Source organism: Diplotaxodon limnothrissa, linkage group LG20, assembly GCF_057381915.1.
Source record: "Diplotaxodon limnothrissa isolate DT_005_m linkage group LG20, D_limnothrissa_male_GT1.1, whole genome shotgun sequence".
NCBI lineage: Eukaryota > Metazoa > Chordata > Actinopteri > Cichliformes > Cichlidae > Diplotaxodon > Diplotaxodon limnothrissa.
Genome location: NC_140615.1, coordinates 32,275,079 through 32,299,926, shown reverse-complemented (window position 1 = coordinate 32,299,926; position 24,848 = coordinate 32,275,079). Strand labels below are relative to the sequence as shown.

General features: G+C 39.9%; 2 protein-coding genes and 1 pseudogene across 2 annotated transcripts; all 3 read right to left on the bottom strand.

Moving 5' to 3' along the window:
* Window positions 1-4,296: 4,296 nt before the first annotated feature.
* On the bottom strand, window positions 4,297-5,770 carry LOC146611261 (UDP-glucuronosyltransferase 2B17 pseudogene; annotated as a pseudogene).
* A 5,543-nt stretch (window positions 5,771-11,313) lies between these two features.
* LOC146611260 (P2Y purinoceptor 1-like) lies at window positions 11,314-12,282 on the bottom strand. Its single transcript, XM_085344724.1, has one exon. The coding sequence runs from the start codon at window positions 12,274-12,276 to the stop codon at window positions 11,314-11,316; it is 963 nt and encodes a 320-aa protein (XP_085200850.1). The 5' UTR covers window positions 12,277-12,282.
* Window positions 12,283-22,734: 10,452 nt separating this feature from the next.
* LOC146611259 (P2Y purinoceptor 1-like) lies at window positions 22,735-23,748 on the bottom strand. The gene has a single exon (XM_085344720.1). It carries the CDS (start codon window positions 23,746-23,748, stop codon window positions 22,735-22,737), a length of 1,014 nt encoding a protein of 337 aa, XP_085200846.1.
* Window positions 23,749-24,848: the final 1,100 nt, after the last annotated feature.

Sequence of the window (24,848 nt, the reverse complement as noted above, 5' to 3'; positions counted from 1 at the left end):
CCTATCCCAGCTGTCATAGGGCGAAAGGCGGGGTACACCCTGGACAGGTCGCCAGTCTGTCACAGGGCCAACACATAGGGACAGACAACCATTCACACTCACATTCACACCTAGTGGCAATTTGAATTATCCAATTAACCTATCCCCACAAATTAAATGAAAAAAGAAAAAAAAAAACATGAAGGGAAAGCAAAAAACAAAACACGTAACAAAACCTAAGAAATGATCCACTGAGGCCACTGATTTCTGTACATTTTTTTTCTTATCTGTGAGGAACCTTAGAGAAATTTTTGACCAGGACATGTCCTTCAATGCACATATTAAACAAATATGTAAGACTTCTTTTTTCCATTTTTGCAACATCTCTAAAATTAGAAATATCCTGTCTCAGGGTGATGCTGAAAAACTAGTTCATGCATTTATTACTTCCAGGCTGGGCTATTGTAATTCATTATTACAATAGTACTAATGAGCCTCCACAAGGATTTTCATGTGAAGCCAGTGGCTTCCATCTACTGGAAATATTAGCACTTTTCCACCATCACATGAGGAAGTCATAGCTAAAAACGACAGTAAGAAAGTCAAAGCTGGATATGGCTCCATCTCTGCAAAACAGACACATTCTTGAATCAACAAATATTTTCAATTCAAAGAGTTTTTGGGCTTCAGAAGAACAGTATCCATACTTAGTTGGTCACATGATTGTTGGCTTTTGGAAATTTCTCCGTGTTATTGTTAGGGTCTTTAACTTCCAATATAAAGTGCCTTGAGGTGACTATTGTTGCGGGTGGTTTAAATAAAAGTGTATTGAATTGAATTGAACACAGGATCTCTAATATGGACTTCTTCCAAAATGATAATAGTTAACCTTAGCAAACAACTGTCCATTTGCACAATAACTGGAACATCAAATATATTTGCATTATCTTAAGTTTCTTGTTCGAATTTTCTAGTCCCTATTTTAAAAAATGTTTTGTTTAAGTGTGCATCTATCCTTTGATATTATCACATTTGTTAGTTACTTCTTGTTTTATTTTATGTGTTATTTGTCACTTGTATTTAGTTTCACTTCCACATGTGTCATTACGTCGGTGTTTTGCAATAATCCCGTAAGTAGTTATATTTATACTGGGCTACTTATCAGAAGTAGCACTGTGATTATAAATAGCTTCACTTTTCTTTTTGTTTCTTTTAAGAGCATCTGTGTCCCTTCATACTCTGATAGATGCACTGGACTTGGGGTTAGCATCTTTCCCAATGATATTTGGCATGTAGAAGTTGAATCACTAGAATGTTGCAAAAACAGGCACTTTGACACCTAAGATGTGAGTCTCTGGAGATGTAACAATCGAAGTGAGGGCTTGAGGGGTATGTGGTATCAGGCCTGCTTTTGAGGGGCTATCTACTCCCTATACAACAGTGTAACCTTGGTTCACATTGTTGGTGAACCAAGGATACTATGAACACTGATTCTGTTCATAGTATTTTATTATCAGTTCAATACAATTTATATTTTCATAGCACCAAACCTCAACAACACTTACCTCAGGGCATTTCATATGGTAAATTAAAGACCCTTCAGTAATAGAGACTAATTAGAATTTCTAAGGTAAAATTACAGAGGGTGATGGGTTTGGTGGTTTCTCATCTCTGCATTTTGAAGATAATGTGCCTTGACTTCAAACTCCAGCTGACACTGGAGTGGTTTACAGAGGGGTTGGGGTGGCTGTATTTGAGCAGGTAGAGCATCTGTTAATGGGAAGGTTGGTGGTTCATTCCCTGGCTCCTCCATCATTCTATCATCCATTAGAGTGTGAATGGTTGAACAAGACAAGCTGGCCCTCCCTCTGGTTTCACTGATCAGTTTTGACCGGCATGTTAATACACACATGCAGATATTTTTAGAAATGTAGTGTTTATTAAAAACAACAGGCACTAAAATCTCTTTTAGAAACTTAGGCTATGGTCCTACTTACATTTCGGTATTCTGCAAACCTCAGGTGGGTTTGTTTGCATCTGGCTATAAATATTTGTGTTTGTAAGTTGTCTTTGTGCTTTGTCTGTTAATTTTATGTCATTTTTCTGTTATGCAGAAAGCTGAGACTTCCTCAAGTCTTGAGGAACTTTCATTTTCACAAAATACTTACCTAACATCTAATAGGTGCCTGAATTAACCATGAATTAAAATACGAAAATAATTTTTATGAAACATCTATTAACACACTCACTAACTCACTCACTAACACGTAATGGCGTGTTAGTGAGTGAGCATTAAGTGTCACATTAAAATAACCTTCTCCTGTTTTAATCATTGTGGTTATGTTGTCCTGATTTAGGTGTTTATTGTGTTTGGACTTAATGCAATTCAGAATAATGAACTACATGGTCAGAGTTTGTTAAAATGTCTAGTAAGGATGTATATGGGTGTTATGCTACACTGCATGCCTTGCTTTTGCCATGTTTACCTTGTTATTTCCTCTAATTATTAATTAATGACCAGCACAAGTTGGCTATAAGTTAAAGCTCTTGCACAAGCATCAAATCCTTATGTATCAGGTCTGCATTATTTAAGCATGTAGTTTTGCTCTTATACTTACAGCATGAACAACAAGATGTGCATGCAAATGTTTTAAGAAGCGCGTGACACTCAGTTTCTATATATAAATTTACAGTACATTTTCATGTTCAGATTTAAATATCTGCTGGGCACACAGCTCTGTCGTTTCCGTTATTACCGCACCCAACTGCAAAGTATACACAGGATCTAACAAAATCATGACCTAGATCTGCTGTACGAAGCTGTGGATTAGATGCCTGTAGCTTTGTGGAAAAAAAGCTGTGCATAAAAACGTGAAAAGTGAGCACACACAAACTGTTGATCCTCCACTTCTAAACCACAAAAATCGATACACAGATGTAAGAAAGTAGCAGAGTTTCTCATAAACACCTTTATGTTTGAATACTAACACGAGGTGTTCAGGAGAGCAATCAAGTATCCCTCTGTTGTTGCTTCTGTTCTCCTCTTATTTTACCTAGCTTGTCAGGTGAGATAGTATAGAATGAACTTCAAATCATAACAGGTGAGATTGTATTAAATGAGTTTCTTACAGCAACGACAAATCAAATTAAATAAAAAAAAAAAAACCCAGGAAGTGGAAGTGAAAACACGTGACAAAACCTACGAAATGATCCACTGACGCCACTGATTTCTGTACATTTTTTCTTATCTAAAGTTATCAGACTCTGCCACTTTTGCAATATTTATCTGTGACTCCGTTGTTTTTACACTAAGAAGCCAAGTGTGTCTCAAAAACAGATGGACACTTTGCTCTATTCAGAGAGTGTGGCAGCTCCAGTCAGGCCTTTTGAGAAAATGAGAGATGCAGAAGAGCACATGACGACGTATCTGTCCCCAGAGACAGCAGCTAGTTGTCAAAAATGCACACGTGCTCACAATGGTTGTTTTCCCTTTTTCAGCTACACTGGCCTCATGACCTTATGACCATGTCCAAAGAGTTAGATTCTTCTGCTCAATATGTACGCACAACAAATGGATGACACTTTAACCAGGAGGTGAGGCTATAAGCTATGAAGGTTTTTAAGAAACAAACTGTTGGTAATACATGTGCTGAGTTTTGTATTATCTTTTAAATTTGTTTGCTTAACTCGGTTTTTTTTTTTTGGTTTTTTTTACATGTGAAGGATTTTTATTGTTCTGCTGCACTTCTTTTCAGTGTTGCCATCTTCCCAGAGCTCTGAAATGGCTTAATGTGGGCTACTTTTGACATAACTGAGGTGGTTATTGGAATAACCTATTAAGTTATATTTTTTTCATCCAAACACTGCCTGAAAGCTCAACTTGACCTGAGTTGCTGGTAGTATTGTATGGGCCTGATGATACCTGGCATCTAACATCTGACCTTAAATTTTTTAAGCAATAGGGGAATAGCAACATTTACCAGATTTCCCAGAGTCAATGATGTCAGTCGAGGACAATTATGGCCATAGAAAACTGTAGATGTGGGTCTCAGCAGGATCAAACGTTTATTGTTATCTGGGATTTGACTTTTGAATTTTTAGCAAAAAACAGCCGAACCCCAGTCCACCTGCTGGTTCTGTTCTTTGAAAGTAAGGTAGAAAAATATTGGCCACTCTGAAAATAAAGGTGATGATATGAAACTTTAAATAGAAATAAAAACAAAAAGAAAACAAGAAAATAAAATTAACACGAAAAACTGCTTCTTAGTTTCTTTGTAGCTTTTAATTGTTTTCACACGATAAAGTTTATTATCACATCTATTCATGCTTGGACTTCTTTGTCTTCAACAAAAACGTAATTAGACATGAACAAGAAGCCCAAACGAAGGTAATGATCAGCAAACCAAATACTACAAGGACTGCCATCACATCTAGGCAATGATAGGCATACCAAGGCAGCTTATATGACTCACTGCGTAGATGTGCTGCACCCTTGTGCCTCATGACATGCTCTATCCGGAAAAGTCAACATCCAATTTTGTCACGTCAACTATTTCAGCCACTCCCCGGGCCTTCATATGTAACAAGTTGTCCTGCTGGTCAAAAATGAGAGGAATGCCCAGAACTGGCAAGCCATGGTAGATGGCTTCGTACAGGCCATTGGTGCCCCCATGTGTGACAAAAACCTTGGTTTTAGGGTGGCCTAGTAGATCATTCTGAGGCAGCCATTCAACCAGCATGGTGTTGTTTCCCAGGGTGGCTGGTCTTTTCCCAACATGTCTCCACACAATCTTCTGAGGGAGGCTGGCAAATGCTGAGGCAAAGCTCTCTGTTAACTCAGGTCCAAGGTCACTCAGCAGGGTCCCCAATGTCACGACTATCACCCTATGTTCACCACAACTCTGGACGAATTCCTCAAACTCTGATGGGAGAGGCTTTGAAGGCTTACCTTGAAAGCCTCCGATGTAAACGACGTTGGGCATGGTGGGACGAGGGAACTCAAATGTAAAGTCGACACGCATGAGTCAGAGGTCAGCCTTTTGGACTAGAGACATAAGCTTGACACCTTTTCCAAATGATCACATAGAGGTTGGTAACATGGACTGGCAGCATAGTAGTGAATGTAAGCCATTATGTTGTGATAAAATATATTTCTGATTCTTTGGAAAAAGTCCATTTTGTCAGAGTTATGGGAGAACAATACAGGAACATAGGACAATGGAGTAGGAGCAATAGCATAGTGCGCCTCTCCACTGAAAAACCAGCGTACATTGTAAACCAAGGGAACTCGAAGATAATTTGCGAGTAGCAGTACACCTGGAAATGCAAGATGAGTAAGAAAAAGATCATATCTAGTTTCATTCAGCTCTTTAATCAATGTCTTATTCTCAAAAATCCTGCGAACAAGCTTTGTCACAGTTTGATGGTTTTCATGTACCATTTTAAAAAGGCTGTAAAACTCAACGAATGTCCATAGTGAACTTTTGCTCCGGATCTCAAGTGACGTCTTCAGGAATGAGGTCATGAAGTCTTGCCTTTCTATGTTTTGGGACTGTTCCTGGGTAATTGTGATGGAGGTGTAATAAGACGAGACCTCAGAAATGTACCAGCTGGTGGAGGAACGAATTAAAGTGATTTGCTGACCACGAGAATGAAGAGCCTCCACAAGGACTTTCATGTGAAGCCAGTGGCTTCCATCTACTGGAAATATTAGCACTTTTCCACCATCACACAAGGAAGTCAGAGCTGCTGAAAACAGTACAAAAAATGCCAAGGCTGGACATGACCCCATTTCTGCAGAAGAGACACATTATTGAATTAAATAGATTGAGTTCAATGAGTTCTTGACCTTCAGACGAACAATTCCCCTGTTGTTGAAAATGGTTATAGTTTAAGCAAACAATTACTCAACTACTTTTCAACAAAACTGGAATATTTATAACGATTTTAATAATTCAATCCAAAATTTACATGGGATACCGTGAGGTGTTTACATGCTTGTGAGTGCTCAGCCCACAGGAAATGCCCTAAGTTTTGGGTGCAGTCTGTACATGAGAGGCCAGAGTGGGAACCCTATACTAGTAGTAGTAGTAGTATAGTGTTAGTGTAATCTCAGATACAGAGGAACTACAGGTTTCGTCCTTGTTGTGGAACACTGAACCAGGTCTTTATGCTCTTAAGGATATTCAAGGGTGTCCGGAATTTTCTCCAACCAGTCTACATGTGTTTTGTGGAATCGGACAAGGGTTTTTAACCAGACCCCTCATAATGCAACACTGGTGGTGCTTCCAGAGCAACCAAATGGCCTGTTGCCGCAAGCCATTTGGTTCCTGTACAACCACTGCAGGGGTTTGGTCCACGTTGCGGGCTGGATGGATTGATGGATGGGTGAGTGGATGGATGGATGAGTGGAATGACGGAACAAAGTTAGTTATAATTTGTATGTCTATTTGGTATTTGTTAAGCAGTATGTATGTGCATGATTTTGTTTAAGCCTGTTATGTCCATTTGTTTACATTATTTTAGAATATGGAGCATGTTTTTGTATTTTAAATGGACTTTTTGTGTTTGGTGTATTAAGATTTGACATATTTATGCCTTTTCTTTTCTAAATCTGATCATTTGGCTTATTGGTATTTTCCAATGTTTACCCAGATGCAGGACTCAGGGTATGAATAAAAAACGAAAAAAGAAAACTTGGATGCTGCTAGCATAATGGACAGGTTTTTGACGGAGCTGCTACACAAAGCAGAAGATGAAGCATCGCCAGTTTCCAAACTAACTTTCTTCCAAGCGAAAGACTAGAAAATACGATGAGGCATATCTTGCCTTTGGCTTCACCTACACAAGTACCAAGGTAGGTCTCCCCAGCAGAATTTGTTTACCCTGCGTCGGGAGCACGTGCTGGGCTCTCCAAATCACGTACCAACAGTATCCCACATTCTTGATTTTTAGTTCACTGTCAGGGACCAAGCAGTAAAGCATAAAGGACACAGGTGGTTTTAATTCAAAAAAGGGGTTTTATTGACCCACAAATATGAAAACATATTTAACAAAGTCAAAACTTAAACAGGTAGACCAATAAAAGAGGTCAACTCAATAGATTAAGCTCAAGATAATAATTAACAAAACCTCAAACAAACATATGATAAACTGACCTCCTGAAATGACACACAGGGGAACTTAAATACCGGTTTAGCTAAACCAAATGACACACACGGGGGAAAACAAGATGGCTGCCATATAACCCACTAATACAAAACAATGAAACAAACATGAAACACCCCCCAGGCAATGAAGCATGTGGTGCAATCCAATTAGGCTGTCAGTGGTACTTCAGGTCTCGCAGCCCTTTGCCACACCTTTTGCCAGACAGGAGAAGCCAACCCCCAGGTAACTCAAACAAAGAAAGATGTATTAATATAACATAAAACAGAACTTTGACCTTGCAAGGTTAATATGTGTGCACGCCATATAAACATTGGAAGGTGTGATGGAAAAATGAATACATTTAATAAAGAAACGATATTGAACAATAAATAGAATATTTTAAAGTAGTGACTGTAAATTAAACTAAAGTGAATCAACGGGTGGTGAGGTGTGGAGCTTACCATGTATGGCATGCCATCATATTCACAAACACTTCTTATAATGACTAACTACTCCCGAAATTTTGGAGATGTTGCCTCTTTACAGATAATATAATTACACCATGACGCCTCTGCCTTTATATAGTGGGGCGATCGTGGCTCAAGAGTTGGGAGTTCGCCTTGTAATCGGAAGGTTGCCGGTTCGAGCCCCGGCTCGGACAGTCTCGGTCGTTGTGTCCTTGGGCAAGACACTTCACCCGTTGCCTACTGGTGGTGGTCAGAGGGCCCGGTGGCGCCAGTGTCCGGCAGCCTCGCCTCTGTCAGTGCGCCCCAGGGTGGCTGTGGCTACAATGTAGCTTGCCATCACCAGTGTGTGAATGTGAGTGTGAATGGGTGGATGACTGGATATGTAAAGTGCCTTAGGGACTAGTAAAGCGCTATATAAATACAGGCCATTTACCATAAATGTAACTGCTCCTGAAGGTATTTCATGTTCGAAGTAGAATAAAGGGCCATGCTCCAACTGATGTTTAGCCAGTATTTTAATCTTCTTTTCACCAGCAAACACCGTGAAAAACTATGGTGAAATGATCAATGAAAAACACAGAATCAAATTTACCATCACTAGTGTGCGCTTTCTACTGAACATTCATGAGCAATTGTAGTGCATCACAAACTATCAGTTCATATTAACATATTTTGATCACAGCTGCATTTTTCCACAACTGCACACTTCATTATGCTCAACTACATCTAGGATACAGCCGATACGCTATTGATCGACATGTGGTTTAGTGTTAAACTGAGATAAAGTGCAGCTCAAGTGATAAGGGAGTCATAACAGGACAGTTTCTTCACATATGAGTTGGCTTTATGAATTAAAATAATTTTTTGTGGTTAGGAGTCATCTGCAAAACATTTTATTTGTTTTCGGCATATTTAGAGAATATGTTGTTCAGTATTTATTTTCACCAGAGGCAAAACAATTAAATATTTACCTGCAAAATTTGCATTTAATAGTCTAAAACCTGCCAGCAAATAAGATCAGCTCAACATTAAAGTGAAGGTTTTTTTTTTACTGAAGTACCTATACATTGTTTCCTAGAATGAGGCCAGGGCACATCCTGCCCATCTGTTAAATGAATGTTTCAGTTTACACTGCTGACCACATAGTCTCACTTCTGAGCAGTGTTGGTCAAGTTACTTGAAAAAAGTAATCAGTAACTAATTACTGATTACTTCCCCAAAAAAGTAATCCAGTTACTTTACTGATTACTTATTTTCAAAAGTAATTAATTACTTAGTTACTTAGTTACTTTTTAAAAACACGATTTACAACCTGAAGAGGTGATAAAGCGATATATCTTTCAGCCCAATTCTACTTTTTCTACATAATCCATCATACAAAATGTAATCAAATGGAAAAGTCTCTTTTTTTAACTTGTTTTATCAGTTTTAATCTTTTAACTTTATGCATCAAGCAAAAATTTAATTATATGCAACATTCTCTGAGTTGAATAAATGAGTTTAACATTTAAACCTATTTTCTGCACATTCCAGCACATAAAATAAAATATTTTTTTTGTTTACACTCACTCTTTCAAATAGATGCAAGTAAAACACAGCAGAACATAAATAAAGTCAAAGACTCAGCGGTCCTGTTGCTCTATTTTCACCTGTAAAGCAGGACTGAGGTAGGCGGAGGTTTACCCTGGTGCAGGTGTGCAGCGGTCAGTGGAAGGATACGGCAGTGTCTCTGTGAGTTTCCCATTACGTCGGTGCGCTCTCGGTGCTTGCTTGGAAGTTTAGGGTTTTTTTTTCGCTGTAAAAAGAAGTTTTCTTCCCACGCACGATGGACGCTAATGTTTTTGTCACTTTTTATGGAATCAAACTCAAAGTAAGGTCAGTACTTCCACGCTGCACGCTCATACTCTCTCCCACAATCGATATGTGATCCATTGTTGATCTGCACACAGCTGTTGTCACTAATGGCGCACTCGCTTTACGTCACTGTCGTGAGACATTCTCGCAAAAAATCACGGTTTTAGTAACGCAGTAACGCAGCGTTCCTACGGGAAAGTAACAGTAATCTAATTACCGTTTTTGCAATAGTAATCCCTTACTTTACGCGTTACTCGAAAAAAGTAATCAGATTACAGTAACGCGTTACATGTAACGCGTTACTGCCCATCTCTGCTTCTGAGTATTAAATAGGGCACATGTTTTTTGTTTGCAGTGCATACATGTTGCCATTATATCATGTGCTGCACACAAACAATCTGATGATGTGAAGACTCCAGCCACACCTAAAGTAACAGGAAACAACTTTATCAAGTAACCAATGCGTTTTGGCTCGTGGCCTTGATCAAGGTCATTTGTTGCTGCACAAAAACAAGCAGAAAGCTCTGCATGTTTTCATGCTGTAGGCAGCAATGAAGCAATTTCCCTTTTTAAAGTGTTAAAGCCTGCATGCTTAGCTGATAAAAGTAAGAAATGGGGAAGTTAAAAGAGCCCGTTATTTGATGGAAACATTGCTCTTCTATACCTTTCTGGGTTGTAATTTCAAAAGTTCAAACACTTTCATGCTTTTCAACACTTTTTTTTATGTTTTGCCAGAGCAAATATGCAATAGAGTACCATGTTCATGGTTGACCAAACTAGTAATTAGGGATTAAGCAAAACTGCCTGTTAGAGTTCTTCTTAAAACTGTGCTGTGCATTATTATTGCAAGTGGAACTAACTATTGGTCTGTGGGTTTTTTTTTTTTACACCCAAACACCCACAAAAGTACAACAAATGTATCTATATCAGCAGTCACTACATCATCAGTAATGACAGCAAGCATTCTGAGGAGGATTACTAATCACACAAATGTAAATGTAAAGAAAGGGATTAAAATTTTCATGATGCCACGCTTGCTTTGAAGTGTTAAAATCAAACGGACAGAAACCCTGCAGAGCATTATGTTCCCCCACCCTGACAGTAACAATCATTTCATTACTCCAACACAACAGGGCATAACAAGTGCAGGTTTATCTAAATTATCCATTTATTTTTAACATGTTTAACATGTTCTAAACACAGATATGTGACCACTAATTCCAACACATAATGAAAAGAATGCAGTGTTTAAAGAATGAAAAACAATGTAATGTACAATGCAGTCAGTTTTTGAAGGTGTCAGTGTCACAGTTGTGCAATGACTGCTGCTTCTCTGTGGCTTGTACCGCACGCACTCAGCAACAGCCATAAAAAACATTTGATAAGAGCACGGAAGCGGTCTGTGAGCCAGCAATTAAAAATACAGTAAATATGAAATCAATTTTAATAGTATGCCAGTGTTCTCTCCTGATCTATTCTTAAAGTAAAAGTTCTCAGTGTAAGGTGTTTAAATAACACAAATTTCAAAGACTAAATTACATTTATTTTAGAAAAATAATATCATTAGCAACTGGTTGTTGATACTGACTCCGTCAAAATGAGTGAGGCTTATTCAGAGCAATTACAATCATGCATACAAAATAAAGACAATGTGTTTTAAACCAAAAGAGAAAATGTGTTCCACTGGCTTTCAGTTATTCACAATATACAAGACAACAGAACAAAAAGAGATAAAAGTATTTATATATATTTATATAGTAACTTGTGCCCAAACTGTTGTTGCAGGAAAAGAGAACAATAATTAACTGGATGAAGCACAGTATAATAAACAAACTCAAAGTGAATCATCTGTGCTAAACTCCTGTTAAACATCTGCATTTTGTGCCACTGGTACACTGCTGAACTCTGACACAAAGATCTGACGAAAATGATGAAGCATCTGTCTGATTTGAGCAGGAATATCCATGACATGGAGGTAAACCAGGGGGTTCAAAACACTATTCAGACACACAAGACCACGACTGATCTGATGAGCACTAAAGACTCCCTTATCCCATTTTGGACGCATCCTGTGATTTGACAAAACTCTTGAATAAAGGCTGAGGTTCTTAAAAATATGGTAGGGGATGTAACAAACTGAAAAGAGCAAAATCAAAATGAACATCAACTTTAAGCTTCTTTGTTTCACCACCTTATCAATGGTATTAATGCGGCAGAGAACAAGAGTCACATGTCCATAGGAGCCAAGTAAGATAAGGAGTGGCATAACAAACCCAGTGAGTGTCCAGCCCACACTGTATTTTAGGTAATCCTCCACATACTCTGTAGATGTGGTATGGTAGCATTTTTCAGTTCTATTTGGTGAGTTTTTGGGGAAGAACATATCTGGAAAACTTTGAACACTCACCAACAGCCAAACCATGACTGAAATAGCCACAGAGTTAGTCACAGTTATTCTTCCCATCACTTTCATTGGATGGACAATAGCCAGGTACCTGTACACACTTATACAGGTGAGGAATCCAATGCTGCCGTATAAATTCAAGTTGAAGCAGAATCTTGTGATCTTGCAGAAGGCATCTCCAAATATCCATTTACTGTCCATAAAGTAGTACGCTGACAAAAATGGGAGTGATGGCAGGAACAAAAAATTGGCAATTCCAAGGTTCAGAAGAAACACGTTAATGTGTCCAAGAATTTTCCATTTCTGCAGTAGAGACTTTAGTCCCCATACATTAGCTCCAAGACCAATGATGAAGCCAGTGGTGTAAATAGCAGGCAGAGTTGTATACTCATAGACTGAATGAGTCCAGTGAGTTGTATTCATTCTGTTTCCTAAGAAGACAATACATTAAAACTCTTCAGTGGCAGAGGTGGTTTTTGAGGGGCAGAGAAGGTATGACCTATTTGTTGAAAGAAAATTTCCTGTTTGACACATTTCAGTCATCTCAAAATCCTATTTGACATCTCAGAGTAACGCCTCATGCACAGATTCACACATGCGTATAATCTCTATGTAGGCTGTTTCCTTGTTTGTGCATAAAAAAGGAAGTGCCAAAAAAAAAAAAGATATACCCTTTTGGTTAAAATTCAAGAAAAGGGGATTTCTAAAAATAGGTGCTCTGCTAAAAATGTTGTTTGAAATTCTTTATGGTGTAAACCCACAGTCTATATCCACATGTTATTTTGTAAAAGGTTAGCAGTCAGTATTAATGTATATAACTAACAGGAAGAGAGACAAGTGAGCGAATTTAGCAGACAAAGGGCAGGTGCAGGTTAGCTGTACTGAATGCGTGGGTGGGCAGTTTTATGGCTGAAAAGAAAGGTAAAAATTTCCCTTCAGTTACGGTTTTGAATGTGAAAGTGGAAGTCTTAGTCTGTGTCATGATCCTTGGTTCACACACAGTGGTGACTCAAAAGCAGACTCAATACAAAATTCACAGGAATTATATACAAATGTATTTCTTTGACAAAAATGAACAGGAACAACAAAGGGAATGATAATATAACTCAAGCCGAGGAAACCAGAAACTGAAATGCCCTGGGAAGCTGCAACAGAAAGGGGAACAATTACCTGAGTGCAGGAAAGTGGTGAGTTAACAACTAAACATGAGTTAGAATATGGGTTACAATCAGAGTCAGACCGTGGGGCTCGGAGGGGAAGGTGTCCATGTGAGAAAGTCCGAGGAGGGAGAAATGGAGGCTCAGGGAGTTCCCTTACATGCAAAACAGGCAGGAGGACTGGCAGGAGAGGTCTTCAAATGCTGGACTTGACAAAGGGTTGTGGTGACCGGTTTAACTTGCGAGACATGGAACGTTGGATGTACGAGCAGCAGGATGTTCTTAGCATCTAACTAGACCTTCTGCCCAGGCCAATATTCAGGGGCTGGGGTGCAGCATAGTGTGCGTGTCGCTTCTTGGTCTTCTTGGTCATTTATAAAATCCCGAAGCTCGTCATTGACCAAGGTTTTGGAAAACCGCAGGGGAGTTAGTTAAGCCAAACAGCAGGACCATATACTTAAAGTGCCTCAGTGGAGTTTTATAGGCAGTCTTTCACTCATCCCCCTCATGTATCTGAACAAGGTGATAGGTGTTCCATAGATACAACTTAGTAAGAGTGGTAGGCACTTGAAGAGACTCAAAAACAGAATTGATTAGGCAGTGGGTATTTGTTCTTTATGGTAATCAATACAAGGTTGCATGCAGCGACTTTTTCCCCACAAAGAAGAGACCTGCAGCGGCCCAATCAATGTGATGATTATGTTTCTGTAACCACAGATAACCAAGAATAAGTGGGGTGTCAGGAGAGTGAAGAAGGGAATTAATTCATTATGGTTTACGGAGGTGATTAATTTTTACTGGTGCAGTCTGATGAGGAATGGAAGAGGTTCTAACGGCGTGAGTGTTATGTGAAGGCTGTGTGCAGGCAGGAAAAGGACCCAAAGTGCAGACTCACGACAGGCAAAAGTGCACTCCAAAACTCAGCTTTTATTGCTGGATGACAAAACGTAACAAAAACCCAAAAATGCAAAATAAACTTACACACGCAGGCAGACAGAACACACAGCATGAATGAGGGTGGATAAGGGTAGATCACGACATGGACACAGAGAAACACAGGGCTTAAATCCACAGAGGGTGCAATCAGGGAATGGGAAACAACGCTGGTATCAACTTAGGCCTAACGAGACAAAGGAAGCACAACCAGACACATTAACATGAGACACGGACTTTCAAAGTAAAACAGGAAACATAACACAGACTGAACTTACAGACACAGACTCACAGGCAGGCACTGCAACAGAGGGAACAGAGACGTAAACCATAAGACAGAACTCTAACAAAGAAACCAAAGACTAGAAATGATAAATAATATAATAAACTCAAAACTCAACGACCCAGGTATCCTAACAGTGAGTGGCAATTTTAACTCTCTTGCTAGCTTAACGTCCATTAAATTTTGCTCCACTCCATTGAAGGTCTTATTGGTGGTCACTATGGCAACAGTTAATATCAATCGGGGGTCTCGCTGAACTTAAAGCACTCCCCACCTGTATTCCTGGGCCTACCAGTGGGCTGGTTCGTTTAGGCAAACCGGGCAGCCCCCGATGCAGTGTCCTGGCTTCCCGCAGTACAAGCAGTCCACGGCCCGAAAACGGTGTTCCCTTTCCTCTGGCAAGGGAACACCGTTCACCGACCACCTACCGATGGGTTCTGGAGTAGGGGGGGATGCCAAGCGGGCGCCCCTAGCTGCGGGCACAGATGGGAGCATAGGCGGTGCAGTGCAGAACTCGGGACGCAACACAGGTCTTTGAAGCCTGGACCATTGTTCAGCTTCCCTCTCTCACGGACGATTATCAATTCTACGGGAGAGGGAAACCAATTCCTCAATGGGGCTGCCACGATTAGGTGGATCACAATTATGTTGACTATCAAAATCGTCGACAACAAATTTAATAGTCAACGCGTCGTTTGATGCTTTGTAAGATCCTGAAAGACACAGGAATAAGTAGTAGAGTGTAATAACGGACTGAAACAGAAGATGGCAGCAATGCATCTACAAGGATGCCAGCTGCCATTAAACGCCAAAAAAGAAGAAGAAGAAGAAGCAGCTTTTGGTGTATCATAGCTGTGTCCAAATTCAGGGGCCACATCCTTCCCTGCTTCACTGGGTGAATGGGTTAAATGCAGAGGAACTATTTCCCTATGGGGACTAACACGGGGACTAACACGGGGACTAACATGGGGACTAACACACACACTTTACACTTTACACTTCGGGGGCGCATTTGTAGACCGATTATGTGACCGCGACGTGGCAAAGGCTGTCCAAATTCGAAGACTCCTCTAAATGCGGCCGACAAATGTGTCATCCTTTTCCCCAGATTTGAAGAATGGGCCGGGTGTATTCCTCACGGCTCAACCTATCCCAGAATTCATAGCACGGCCCAGCCAATTCCAGTTTCCAACAATGGCGGCAGCTACTTAGTTTTAATGCAACATGCCACATTCACTTTCTTCTATGCTTTTTCAGTGCTTTCTTAAGCTAACATTCACACTCCAATGGATACATTAGAGATCATCTTGGGGTTAGTATCTTGCCCAGGATACTTTGGATGCAGACTGGGCTGAACCACTAACCTTTCGATCAGTAGATGACCTGTTCTACCTCCTGAGCTACAGCCACCAGCAAGTAAGTGTAAAGAAGTGTTGCACAAGCAAGCATCCATTTGATTACTTCTGCAACATGCCTTTTCTGTTTACGTTATAATGTGACCATTAGGAACTATTATTAGAAGGTACAGTATACATTTTCATTTCTATGCATATATGATTCCAAGGTTTATGTATCCATAAAGTGGTGGTTTCTAGGGTATATAAAAGTAGATTTAGAGGCAAAGCCTTCAGTTTTCAGGCCCCTCATCTGTAGAACGGCTCCCAGTTTAGATTTGGGAGACAGACACCATCTCTGCCTTTAAAATTAGGCTTAAAATTTTCCTTGTTGCCAAAGCATAGTTTGGGCTGGATTAGATGACCCTGAATCCTCCCTTAGTTATGCTGCATGATTCTACTTGAGGTTTCTTCTTTTCGACAAATGCATGCATGTAGTGCATCGTCTGATTGCTAGAGTTTTGTCTGTATTGATGTAGAGTGTTTACCTTACAATATAAAGCACTTTGGGGGTGACCGTTTCTATGACTTGGCACTATGAAAATAAAACTGATTAAACTGCTTGTTCACAAGAAGTGTTTTATTCTATGACTTGAAAAGTACTAAGAAAATATAAAATATATCACGGTGGATATGTTTTGCTTTCAAATTAATTAACCAGCAGCACTTTATAATTTGATCTACTGTACAGCTAAGGCTGTAATTCTTCCAAAATTAAATTGCAAATGCAATTAAAGTGAAATTTCTGTGAAATCAGGGCATAAAATTGCAATTAAATGTCATTTTATGAAATTAGTCAAATGCTAGTCATATGCCATAATAAAAAGTGCTGCTAAACATTATGTTTTAAAATCTTCATACAGCAAACCAACAGTGAATGTCCTATGGTCTGGTTTAGCAGTTTAATTAGCAGTTAGTATTACACGCAGGTCTCTATGAGAGAATAATTCAGCATAAAAAGTGTAGACGAATAGTAATATATATAAGGTTCAAGTGTGTTTACAGGGTGACACCAGAGCAAGGACAGTACAGGTATGAGCCTCCCTCTGGTGGTAATTTAAAATATGAACACATAGTGTTTTTGAAGCATCTGTGAACTCCTTAATATTGTTTTTATTTTTTATAAATATAGAATTATACAATCATATTTTAACATCTTTTAAACAAAAGAGAACTGAAATAATCAGAATTATATTTTTGTATTGTTCTTAAAGCACTTCTTTAACCACTTTTTTAATCACATGACTATATGCTGCCACACAAAGTCCAGCTGAAGCAGGATCTGGTTATCTAACTGAAGGCATCTAATATCACTCCCATTCAAATACAGACACAATGGAGACTGCTTTATAAGATTCAGAGTCTTCATTATTCACAACCACAATTTGTTGTGAACAGATGCCGGTACAGGAGAGGAGAACAGCAGAGGGGAGTTAATCCAACAGTTCCAGATGTTTCTCTTCTGGTGACCAAAAATGTGTTGAGAAACTTTTACTCACTTGAATGAGTTTGTTTTGGGGAGGGGTCGTTGTTGAGAGCGTAGGAGGAGGAATCAGACTACAGGTGAGGGATTCAAAGTTCAGATCAGTTCCAAGGATTCAGGTAAATTGTACAGGTTAGTAATATGTTCTTGAGCCAGATGGGGTAAAGCTGGAGATAAGGAGACACAGACACAGGTTAGCACAGAGGAACAGAGGACCAACAACAAGAGTCAACAGCCACCCAGATTCACTCATCCAATAAGTGATGGACTTAGTGATGATGGATGGATCCAAGATGAACAACTGAGGAATCCAGAACCACTCCTCTGATCATGTCCTTCCCACTCCTCAAGGTATTGAAGGTCTGAGGGTGTATGCTATATGACCATAATCGCAACAGGTGGTGGGGGGTCGGCTGGAAGGCTTAAATGACTAAACAAGACAAGTTTAACCTGGCATCATTACTGTCTGTATTTCATAAGCATGTAATGTGGAGCCAGTTTCTTGGACAGAGATTTTAGAGGTATGTCTTTGGAGGATAACCAAACTTTCTTAACTTTCAATGTATTAGGTGGCGCCTAAAGGATGGACATCCCATCCGCCAACGTCCATACCGGGTTCCACAACACTTAGTGGATAAACTGCGACAGGAGGTGGAGAAGATGCTGGAGCTTGGGGTGATAGAGCCGTCCTGCTCAGAGTGGTGTAGCCCGGTGGTCATCATCTTCAAGAAAGATGGCTCCCTACCCATCTGCATTGATTTCCGGAAGCTTAATTCCATTTCAGAGTTTGATGCCTACCCCATGCCTCGAATCGAGGACTTGCTGGAGAAGATCGGAGCGGCCAGGTACATCACCACCTTGGATCTGTGCAAAGGTTACTGGCAAGTGCCACTGGAGGAGTCTTCTCGACCGTACACCGCCTTCAGGACACCTGCCGGCCTGTTCCAGTTCACGGTGATGCCATTTGGCCTACATGGGGCACCGGCCACCTTTCAACGGCTGATGGACAAATTACTACAGGGGTGTGACCCCTATAGTGCCGCCTACCTGGATGATGTAGTGATCTTCAGCAACACCTGGGAGGAGCATCTGCAGCACCTGTCCGAAGTCCTGGGAAGAATCCATAAGGCAGGGTTGACCCTCAACCCCTCTAAATGTGAGTGGGCACGGCAGGAGACCCGCTACCTTGGTTACCAAGTGGGCAGAGGTGAGGTGCGCCCGCAGTTGGATAAAGTGGAACCTATCCAGAACTGCCCTCGGCCTCGCACCAAAAAGGAAGTCCGGTCTTTCCTGGGGCTGGTTGGCTGGTACCGAAGATTTGTGCCCCAGTTTGCAACTATTGCGGCCCCTCTTACTGCGTTGACCAGCAAGGACCAACGGAATCCTGTCACATGGACAGCAGAATGTGAACAAGCCTTCAAAGGGCTGAAAACCTGCCTGTGTACGACCCCAGTTCTCAGGAGCCCAGACTTCAGGAAGAGATTTCTGGTCCAGGTGGATGCCTCCAAAAGCGGCCTGGGAGCAGTGCTGGCCCAAGGGGACCCTGGAGATGAGCATCCGGTCCTATACCTAAGCCGCAAGCTGCTGCCACGGGAGACCAACTACTTAACGGTGGAGAAGGAGGCCTTGGCTATTAAGTGGGCACTGGAGAAACTCAGGTATTATTTACTTGGAAGAGAGTTTGAGCTGGAAACTGATCATCGAGCGCTCACCTGGATTCATTCCATGAAGGACCATAACAGCCGACTGACACGCTGGTACCTTTCACTGCAGCCTTTCAGATTCATCATCCGTCACAGACCAGGCAAACTCAATGTAGTGGCAGATTATCTCTCCAGGTTGCCGCACAACGCCAACCTCCGGGTGGAAGGGGATGATGTGACGGAGTTACGCCGTCCCGGGCTGCAGACAGCTGATCTGGGCGCATACATGCACCACCACCATTAGTTTCTACAATTAACGTGGCTGCGCGTCTTTTCGTCGACCGGGCAGATAAACAAAAAGGGGTGAGAGGTATATTTTGAGCAGCGCAGAGGGTGGCCAACATATTTTCCCACTTACCTTTAATAAAGCTGGTCGCGGAGACTCGCTGTGATCGCCGATTATACGGGGGTTATGCAAGCCGATGGTATGGTGTTCCGGGGTTTAAATAGTGGGTTCGCGCGCGCTTGAAAGGTCACGCGAACTGCATCATTTTTTGGTTTGTTTTTTGTTATTGTGAAACACTGTAGGCTGCCTGGAATTGGCCATAAATGTCTGTATATACATATATGTATTGTAGGAATACAGCGGGAAATAAGCTGAGGGGGAAAGATTGTTTGGTAAAAGAAATAATAAAGAGATGGTTTGTTCTGTTCATCAGCCATGATAAAAGGCCCGCTTTTGTTTAATCCACTCCTGTATCTTCGCTTGTGTTCGCACCTGGGTCCACCACACACATTTCCGCACGGTCTGCCTCCGCAGATCATGACAGAAGCAACTAGTTGTGAACAAGTCCACATTAAGGAAGTCAGACTTGAATTTTGAAATAAAATTATACCAAACTTTTTTTTTAGAGAATTTGGCTATATTCCATTCAACACAGTGCAAATGGCTTGAATACGAAAAACACAAAAGCCACAAAAAGGTCCCAAGACCATTTATGGGTTAAAACCCTTGATGCAACAACAATCTGGCAGCAAAAGGGAAGCACAAGTTGGTCTAAAAACATTGACTTAAACGCTTTTCACTGATGAGGAAATGAGAAACCAGTGTCACAGCTGAAGCCTGTGAAAAACAGAAGATGTATGTAGTATTATTTATTGTATTGTCTTATTACTTGTCATTTCTGTTTGTTGAAAAAACAAAAAACAAAACAAAAAAAAAAGACCCAACTATTTATTATATTATTTATTATTTTTGTTTCTTTTCACTCCGGACCGTGTGTACATAATTTCGTTCCACCTCATGTTAACATGTGATGCAAATGACAAATAAAGCTCCTTGAATCCTTGAATACGTGTTTGAACGATTACTTCTTCACCTGTGACACTGCAGTGACTGGCGAGAGATAACAATCTAATTACAGAGACCTGCATAAAGCAGTTAAAGTGGTAACTGGAGCGCCAGGTGCAGCGCTAGGAGTCAGTATACCATGGTCCACACCCTGTGTTTGATTTTGTTTCACTTTTTTTTCTTGAGGCTGGTTAGTTTCATGTTGACTGGTTAAGTTTAAGCACAAAAATCTCCCTGATTACTCTTAGTTAGACAACCAAAGGCAAATATACCAACAAACAGTTTTTTAGTGTTTCACTACTGGAAAAGGGTTCATGTTTAGTCCACTTTTATTTGTATGAATTTTTACTTTCAATATTTCTGCATTGAATAAAGGTTTATTATCAACTGCTTACAAAACTGACAGTAACACAGTTTTGTAAATGAGGGTCACAATTAGTACAAAAAAAAAGATATTTTCTATGTCTGGTTGGATAGCCATCACCAATTTGTCAGTCTGTGTCTCGAATTCCCACAGGATCATAGCTCGGTTGTTTAATGTACGCAGTTGTCGTAGTCATAGCCTGTGCTGGAAAACTGGGGTGCAACATCATGATAACAGCTTTGATTGGCAGCTGTAGTTATGTAAAAGCTATGCCCCATGCACAGATGGACACTTCTTCCTTGTTTGAGCACAAATGCTGTTAATCATTCTGTGATTCTTGAAATGCACTACACCATACACACTCTGGTGTGTAATTTAAGAAATAAGTGATTTCTAAAAGTAAATACTCTACTATAAACATGAGGTTGACAGTAGTGAATCACCCACTGCATGAGTATGTGAGTGGGCTGAGCAGCTCCTTTAGTCAGAGACTGAAACACCCTCGCTGCAGGAAGGAGCGCTTTCGCAGATCATTCATCCCAACAGCAGTTAGACTCTATAACTCCTCAATCACAATGTCATAAGTCACTGGACACTGTGAACATCCACGGTCACCACTTCATGCATATAATGGACCTTCCATGTGTACGGACATGTGCAGGTATATATGTCTGTATACGTATACATATGTATATTTAGTGTGTACATGTGTGTGTGTACATGTCTATAAATAGGAATAGTAGTGGTACAATAGCTATATCAAGCTATATAGTTTATGTCTTCCATATTTCCAACCATATCCATAATCACATACTGTGTATGCTACCATTGTATATAGTGTATTATCTTACTTTTTTCACTGATTGTACTTATTTGTATTTTTGTATTTCCTTCTGATATCTGTACCTGAGCTGAGGTGACACAAAAATTTCCCCGTTGTGGGATCAATAAAGTCTTGTCTTGTCTTGTCTTATCTTATGATTGAAACAAAAGGTTAAAGTCTCCCTCTGGTTGGGGTTTAAATCTGAAAGCAAAAGTTCTCTGAAAGCATGATGGAAGTTTCTAAAAATGACTTCATTAATCTCATGCAAACGTACACTTATCTGGAAAAGCCGTGACATTCTACAGAACATTAATATGATTAACTTCCGAGATTAGAGTTGTCAAGGAATGAAATACTTAGAACATATATTAGAATGAACAGACTTTATTCCATTTGACAGTTGTACAGTATGGGATTAACAAGAAATTAATTAAAATAAATTAAATTAAGGTTTTTAATTTTAAACTGACCAATAAAAAAAGGAAAACAAAACAGAGGTTGCCACTACAAAATACATGGAATATACATCTGAACTCTGTGTCAGCAATAAACACAATAAACTTTACAGGCTTGAAGGTAGATTGAGTGTGAAGTGTGTGTATAAAAGTATGTATGTAGACCTTTTTGTTAAAAGTGTTATTTTAAAAAAAACAAACAAACAAAAAAACCAGAATAATAGTTAAAAGAATGATATAAAATGAATTACATGATGCAGTCTTTAAACTCAGCTGTGCTTGAGAAAGCCAAAGTCAATACTGACAATACAACATCTGACAATACTGCCAGACCAGCTGCCTGAGCTGAGCAGGGAAATCCTTTACAAGGAATAAAACCAGGGGAGTCCAAACACTATCCAGACACACAAGACCACAACTTATCTGATGAGGACCAAAAACTCCCTCATCCCAATCTGGACTCATCCTTCATTTTGACAAAACTCTTGAATGAAGGCTGAGTTTCTTGAAAAGTGCAAAAAATACAGTAATAGCACTAATATGAAATAAATTATACTAATCTGCCAGAGCTCTGTCCTGATCTATCATTAAAGTGAAAGTTGTTGTTGTAAGAGGTTTGAATAATGCAATTTTCAAGAATTAAATTACATTTTTTTCAAATACATAACATCATTATTTAAAGGCTAATAGCTAGTGAAGCTAATACAGAGCAATAACAAGGAATAACAATGACATCTTGCATACAAGATAAGGAGAATGAGTTTTAAAGCAAAAGAGTAAATGCATTCCACCAGGTTTTAGTCATTCACAGAATACAAGGCAATAGAATAGGAAACAAAAGATACATAAAGGTATATATATATTTGTCTAAACACTTGTGCTGTTAGAAGAACTGTTAGAAGAAGGGGAGTGATAATTAAGAGAATGAAACACATTGTAGTACATAAAGCAGTCTTTAACTTACTTACTTTTGCATGTAAAGTCATTAATCACTGTTAATATATTGCTCTGTTTGCAGTTTGTGCCACAGGCACACTGACATAGTTTGACACAAACAAACGAGTAAATGTCTGACGAAACTGCTGAAGCAGCTGTTGGAGCTGAGCAGGAATATCCATGACATGGAGGTAAACCAGGGGGTTCAAAACACTATTCAGACACACAAGACCACGACTGATCTGATGAGCACAGAAGACTCCTTTATCCCATTTTGGACGCATCCTGTATTTTATCAAAACTCTTGAATAAAGACTGAGGTTCTTAAAAATATGGTAGGGGATGTAACAAACTGAGAAGAGCAAGATCAAAATGAACAACAACTTTAAGCTTCTTTGTTTCACCACCTTATTAATGGTATTTTTGCGGCAGAGAACAAGAGTCACATGTCCATAGCAGCCAAGTAAGATAAGGAGTGGCATAACAAACCCAGTCAATGTCCAACCCACACTGTATTTCAGGTAATTCTCAACATACTCTGTAGAGGTGGTATGGTGACATTTTTCAGTTCTATTTGTATGAGTGTTGTTTGCAGAGGTTTTTGGGTAGAACATATCTGGAAGACTTTGAACACTCACCAACAGCCAAACCAAAACTGAGATAGCCACAGAGAGAGTGACGGTTATTTTTCCCATCACCCTCATCGGATGGACAATAGCCAGGTACCTGTACACACTTATACAGGTGAGGAATCCAATGCTGCCGTATAAATTCAAGTTGAAGCAGAATCTTGTGATCTTGCAGAAAGCATCTCCAAATATCCATTTATTCCTCATAAAATAGTATGCTGACAAAAATGGGAGAGTTGGCAAGAACAAAAAATTAGCAACTCCAAGGTTCAGAAGAAACACATTAATGTGTCCAAGAATTTTCCATTTCTGAAGCAAGGACCTCACTGCCCATCCGTTAGCTCCCAGACCAATGAGAAAAACAAAGGTGTAAACAGCAGGCAGAGTTACATGTTCATAGTTAGAACGAAAGAAGGAAGTTTCATTAGTTGCTATTCCTGACATGTTGTCCACACAACCTCTCTCCTTTGTAGCAGAATTAAAAGTGAAAGAAGTGAAGGGACAGCAAGTGTATCTGTTGTTGCTTGAGCTTGTTTAACAGGTCTGAACCTTTGGAATGTGGCCTTCTGTTCCTGTGGCCTTTTGCTTCCTATAAACCTTATCTTTATTCCTGTAATTGTAGCCCGTCACTCCATCATGGGTGTAACTTTGTGCTGAACATGGGGGGGGGGGAGATTATTATATTCCATGTTTCAGTTTAATCTGCTTTAGGGTTTTGTTCTTAGATTTTGTGTCTTGTTCCCTCGTCTTTAGTGTAAGTTTAGTTCAGCGTCAAGTCTGCGTCTTTGTGAATTGCTTCCTGTTTTATTTTGATGGTCTCAGTCCTATGTCAGTGGATTCAGTTTTACTTCCCCGTGTCTTTTCAGCCCTAATTTCTCCCAGCTGTGTCTCCCTCCGGTTTCCCATGCCCTGATTATTACTCTGTGTATATAAGCCTGTGTTTTCCTTTGCTCACTGTCGCTTTGTGCCCTCAGAATTGCATGTGTGTTCTTGTTTAGCGTTCTCAGTTTGGTTTATGTTTTGTTTCATGCCAGCAGTAATGCTGAGATTCTTTGAGTTTGCCATTGAGTCTCCACAAGTCCCGCGATTGGGTCTTCCATCTCTGCCTGCCCGCACACAGAGCCCTGTTTCTTTTTGGATTTTATTTTCTTCAACTCATCTCATGCATCTAACTCCTGGCTTGTTCACAAAGACTGTTGATTATTTTATCTTTTTAAAAACACGAAAACATCAGCGTGGATACCTTTTTTTATCTTTTGTTGTTTAAGTAATGAAGTAACAGTACTTTATGACATATAAAATAAAAGACAGAAAATAAAGGCAAACATGTGTGGCTTTGCACTTCCTAAAGGCAATGAAAACAGTAACACAAAACAAAAAACAAACAAAAATAAAACAACATCAGAACATATCACCAATAATGTATAGATAGGCTTGTGTGAATAAAAAGGGTTTAAGTTTGTTTTTGAATAAACGCACAAATCTTATGTCAGCAGGCAGCTTGTTCCAAAGAACAAAACCACAATGACTGAAAGCACTCTTAG

Excerpts from the sequence above, each read along its gene's own strand:
- LOC146611259 (XM_085344720.1), bottom strand. The coding sequence starts at position 23,748 with ATGTCAGGAATAGCAACTAATGAAACTTCCTTCTTTCGTTCTAACTAT.
- LOC146611260 (XM_085344724.1), bottom strand. The coding sequence starts at position 12,276 with ATGAATACAACTCACTGGACTCATTCAGTCTATGAGTATACAACTCTG.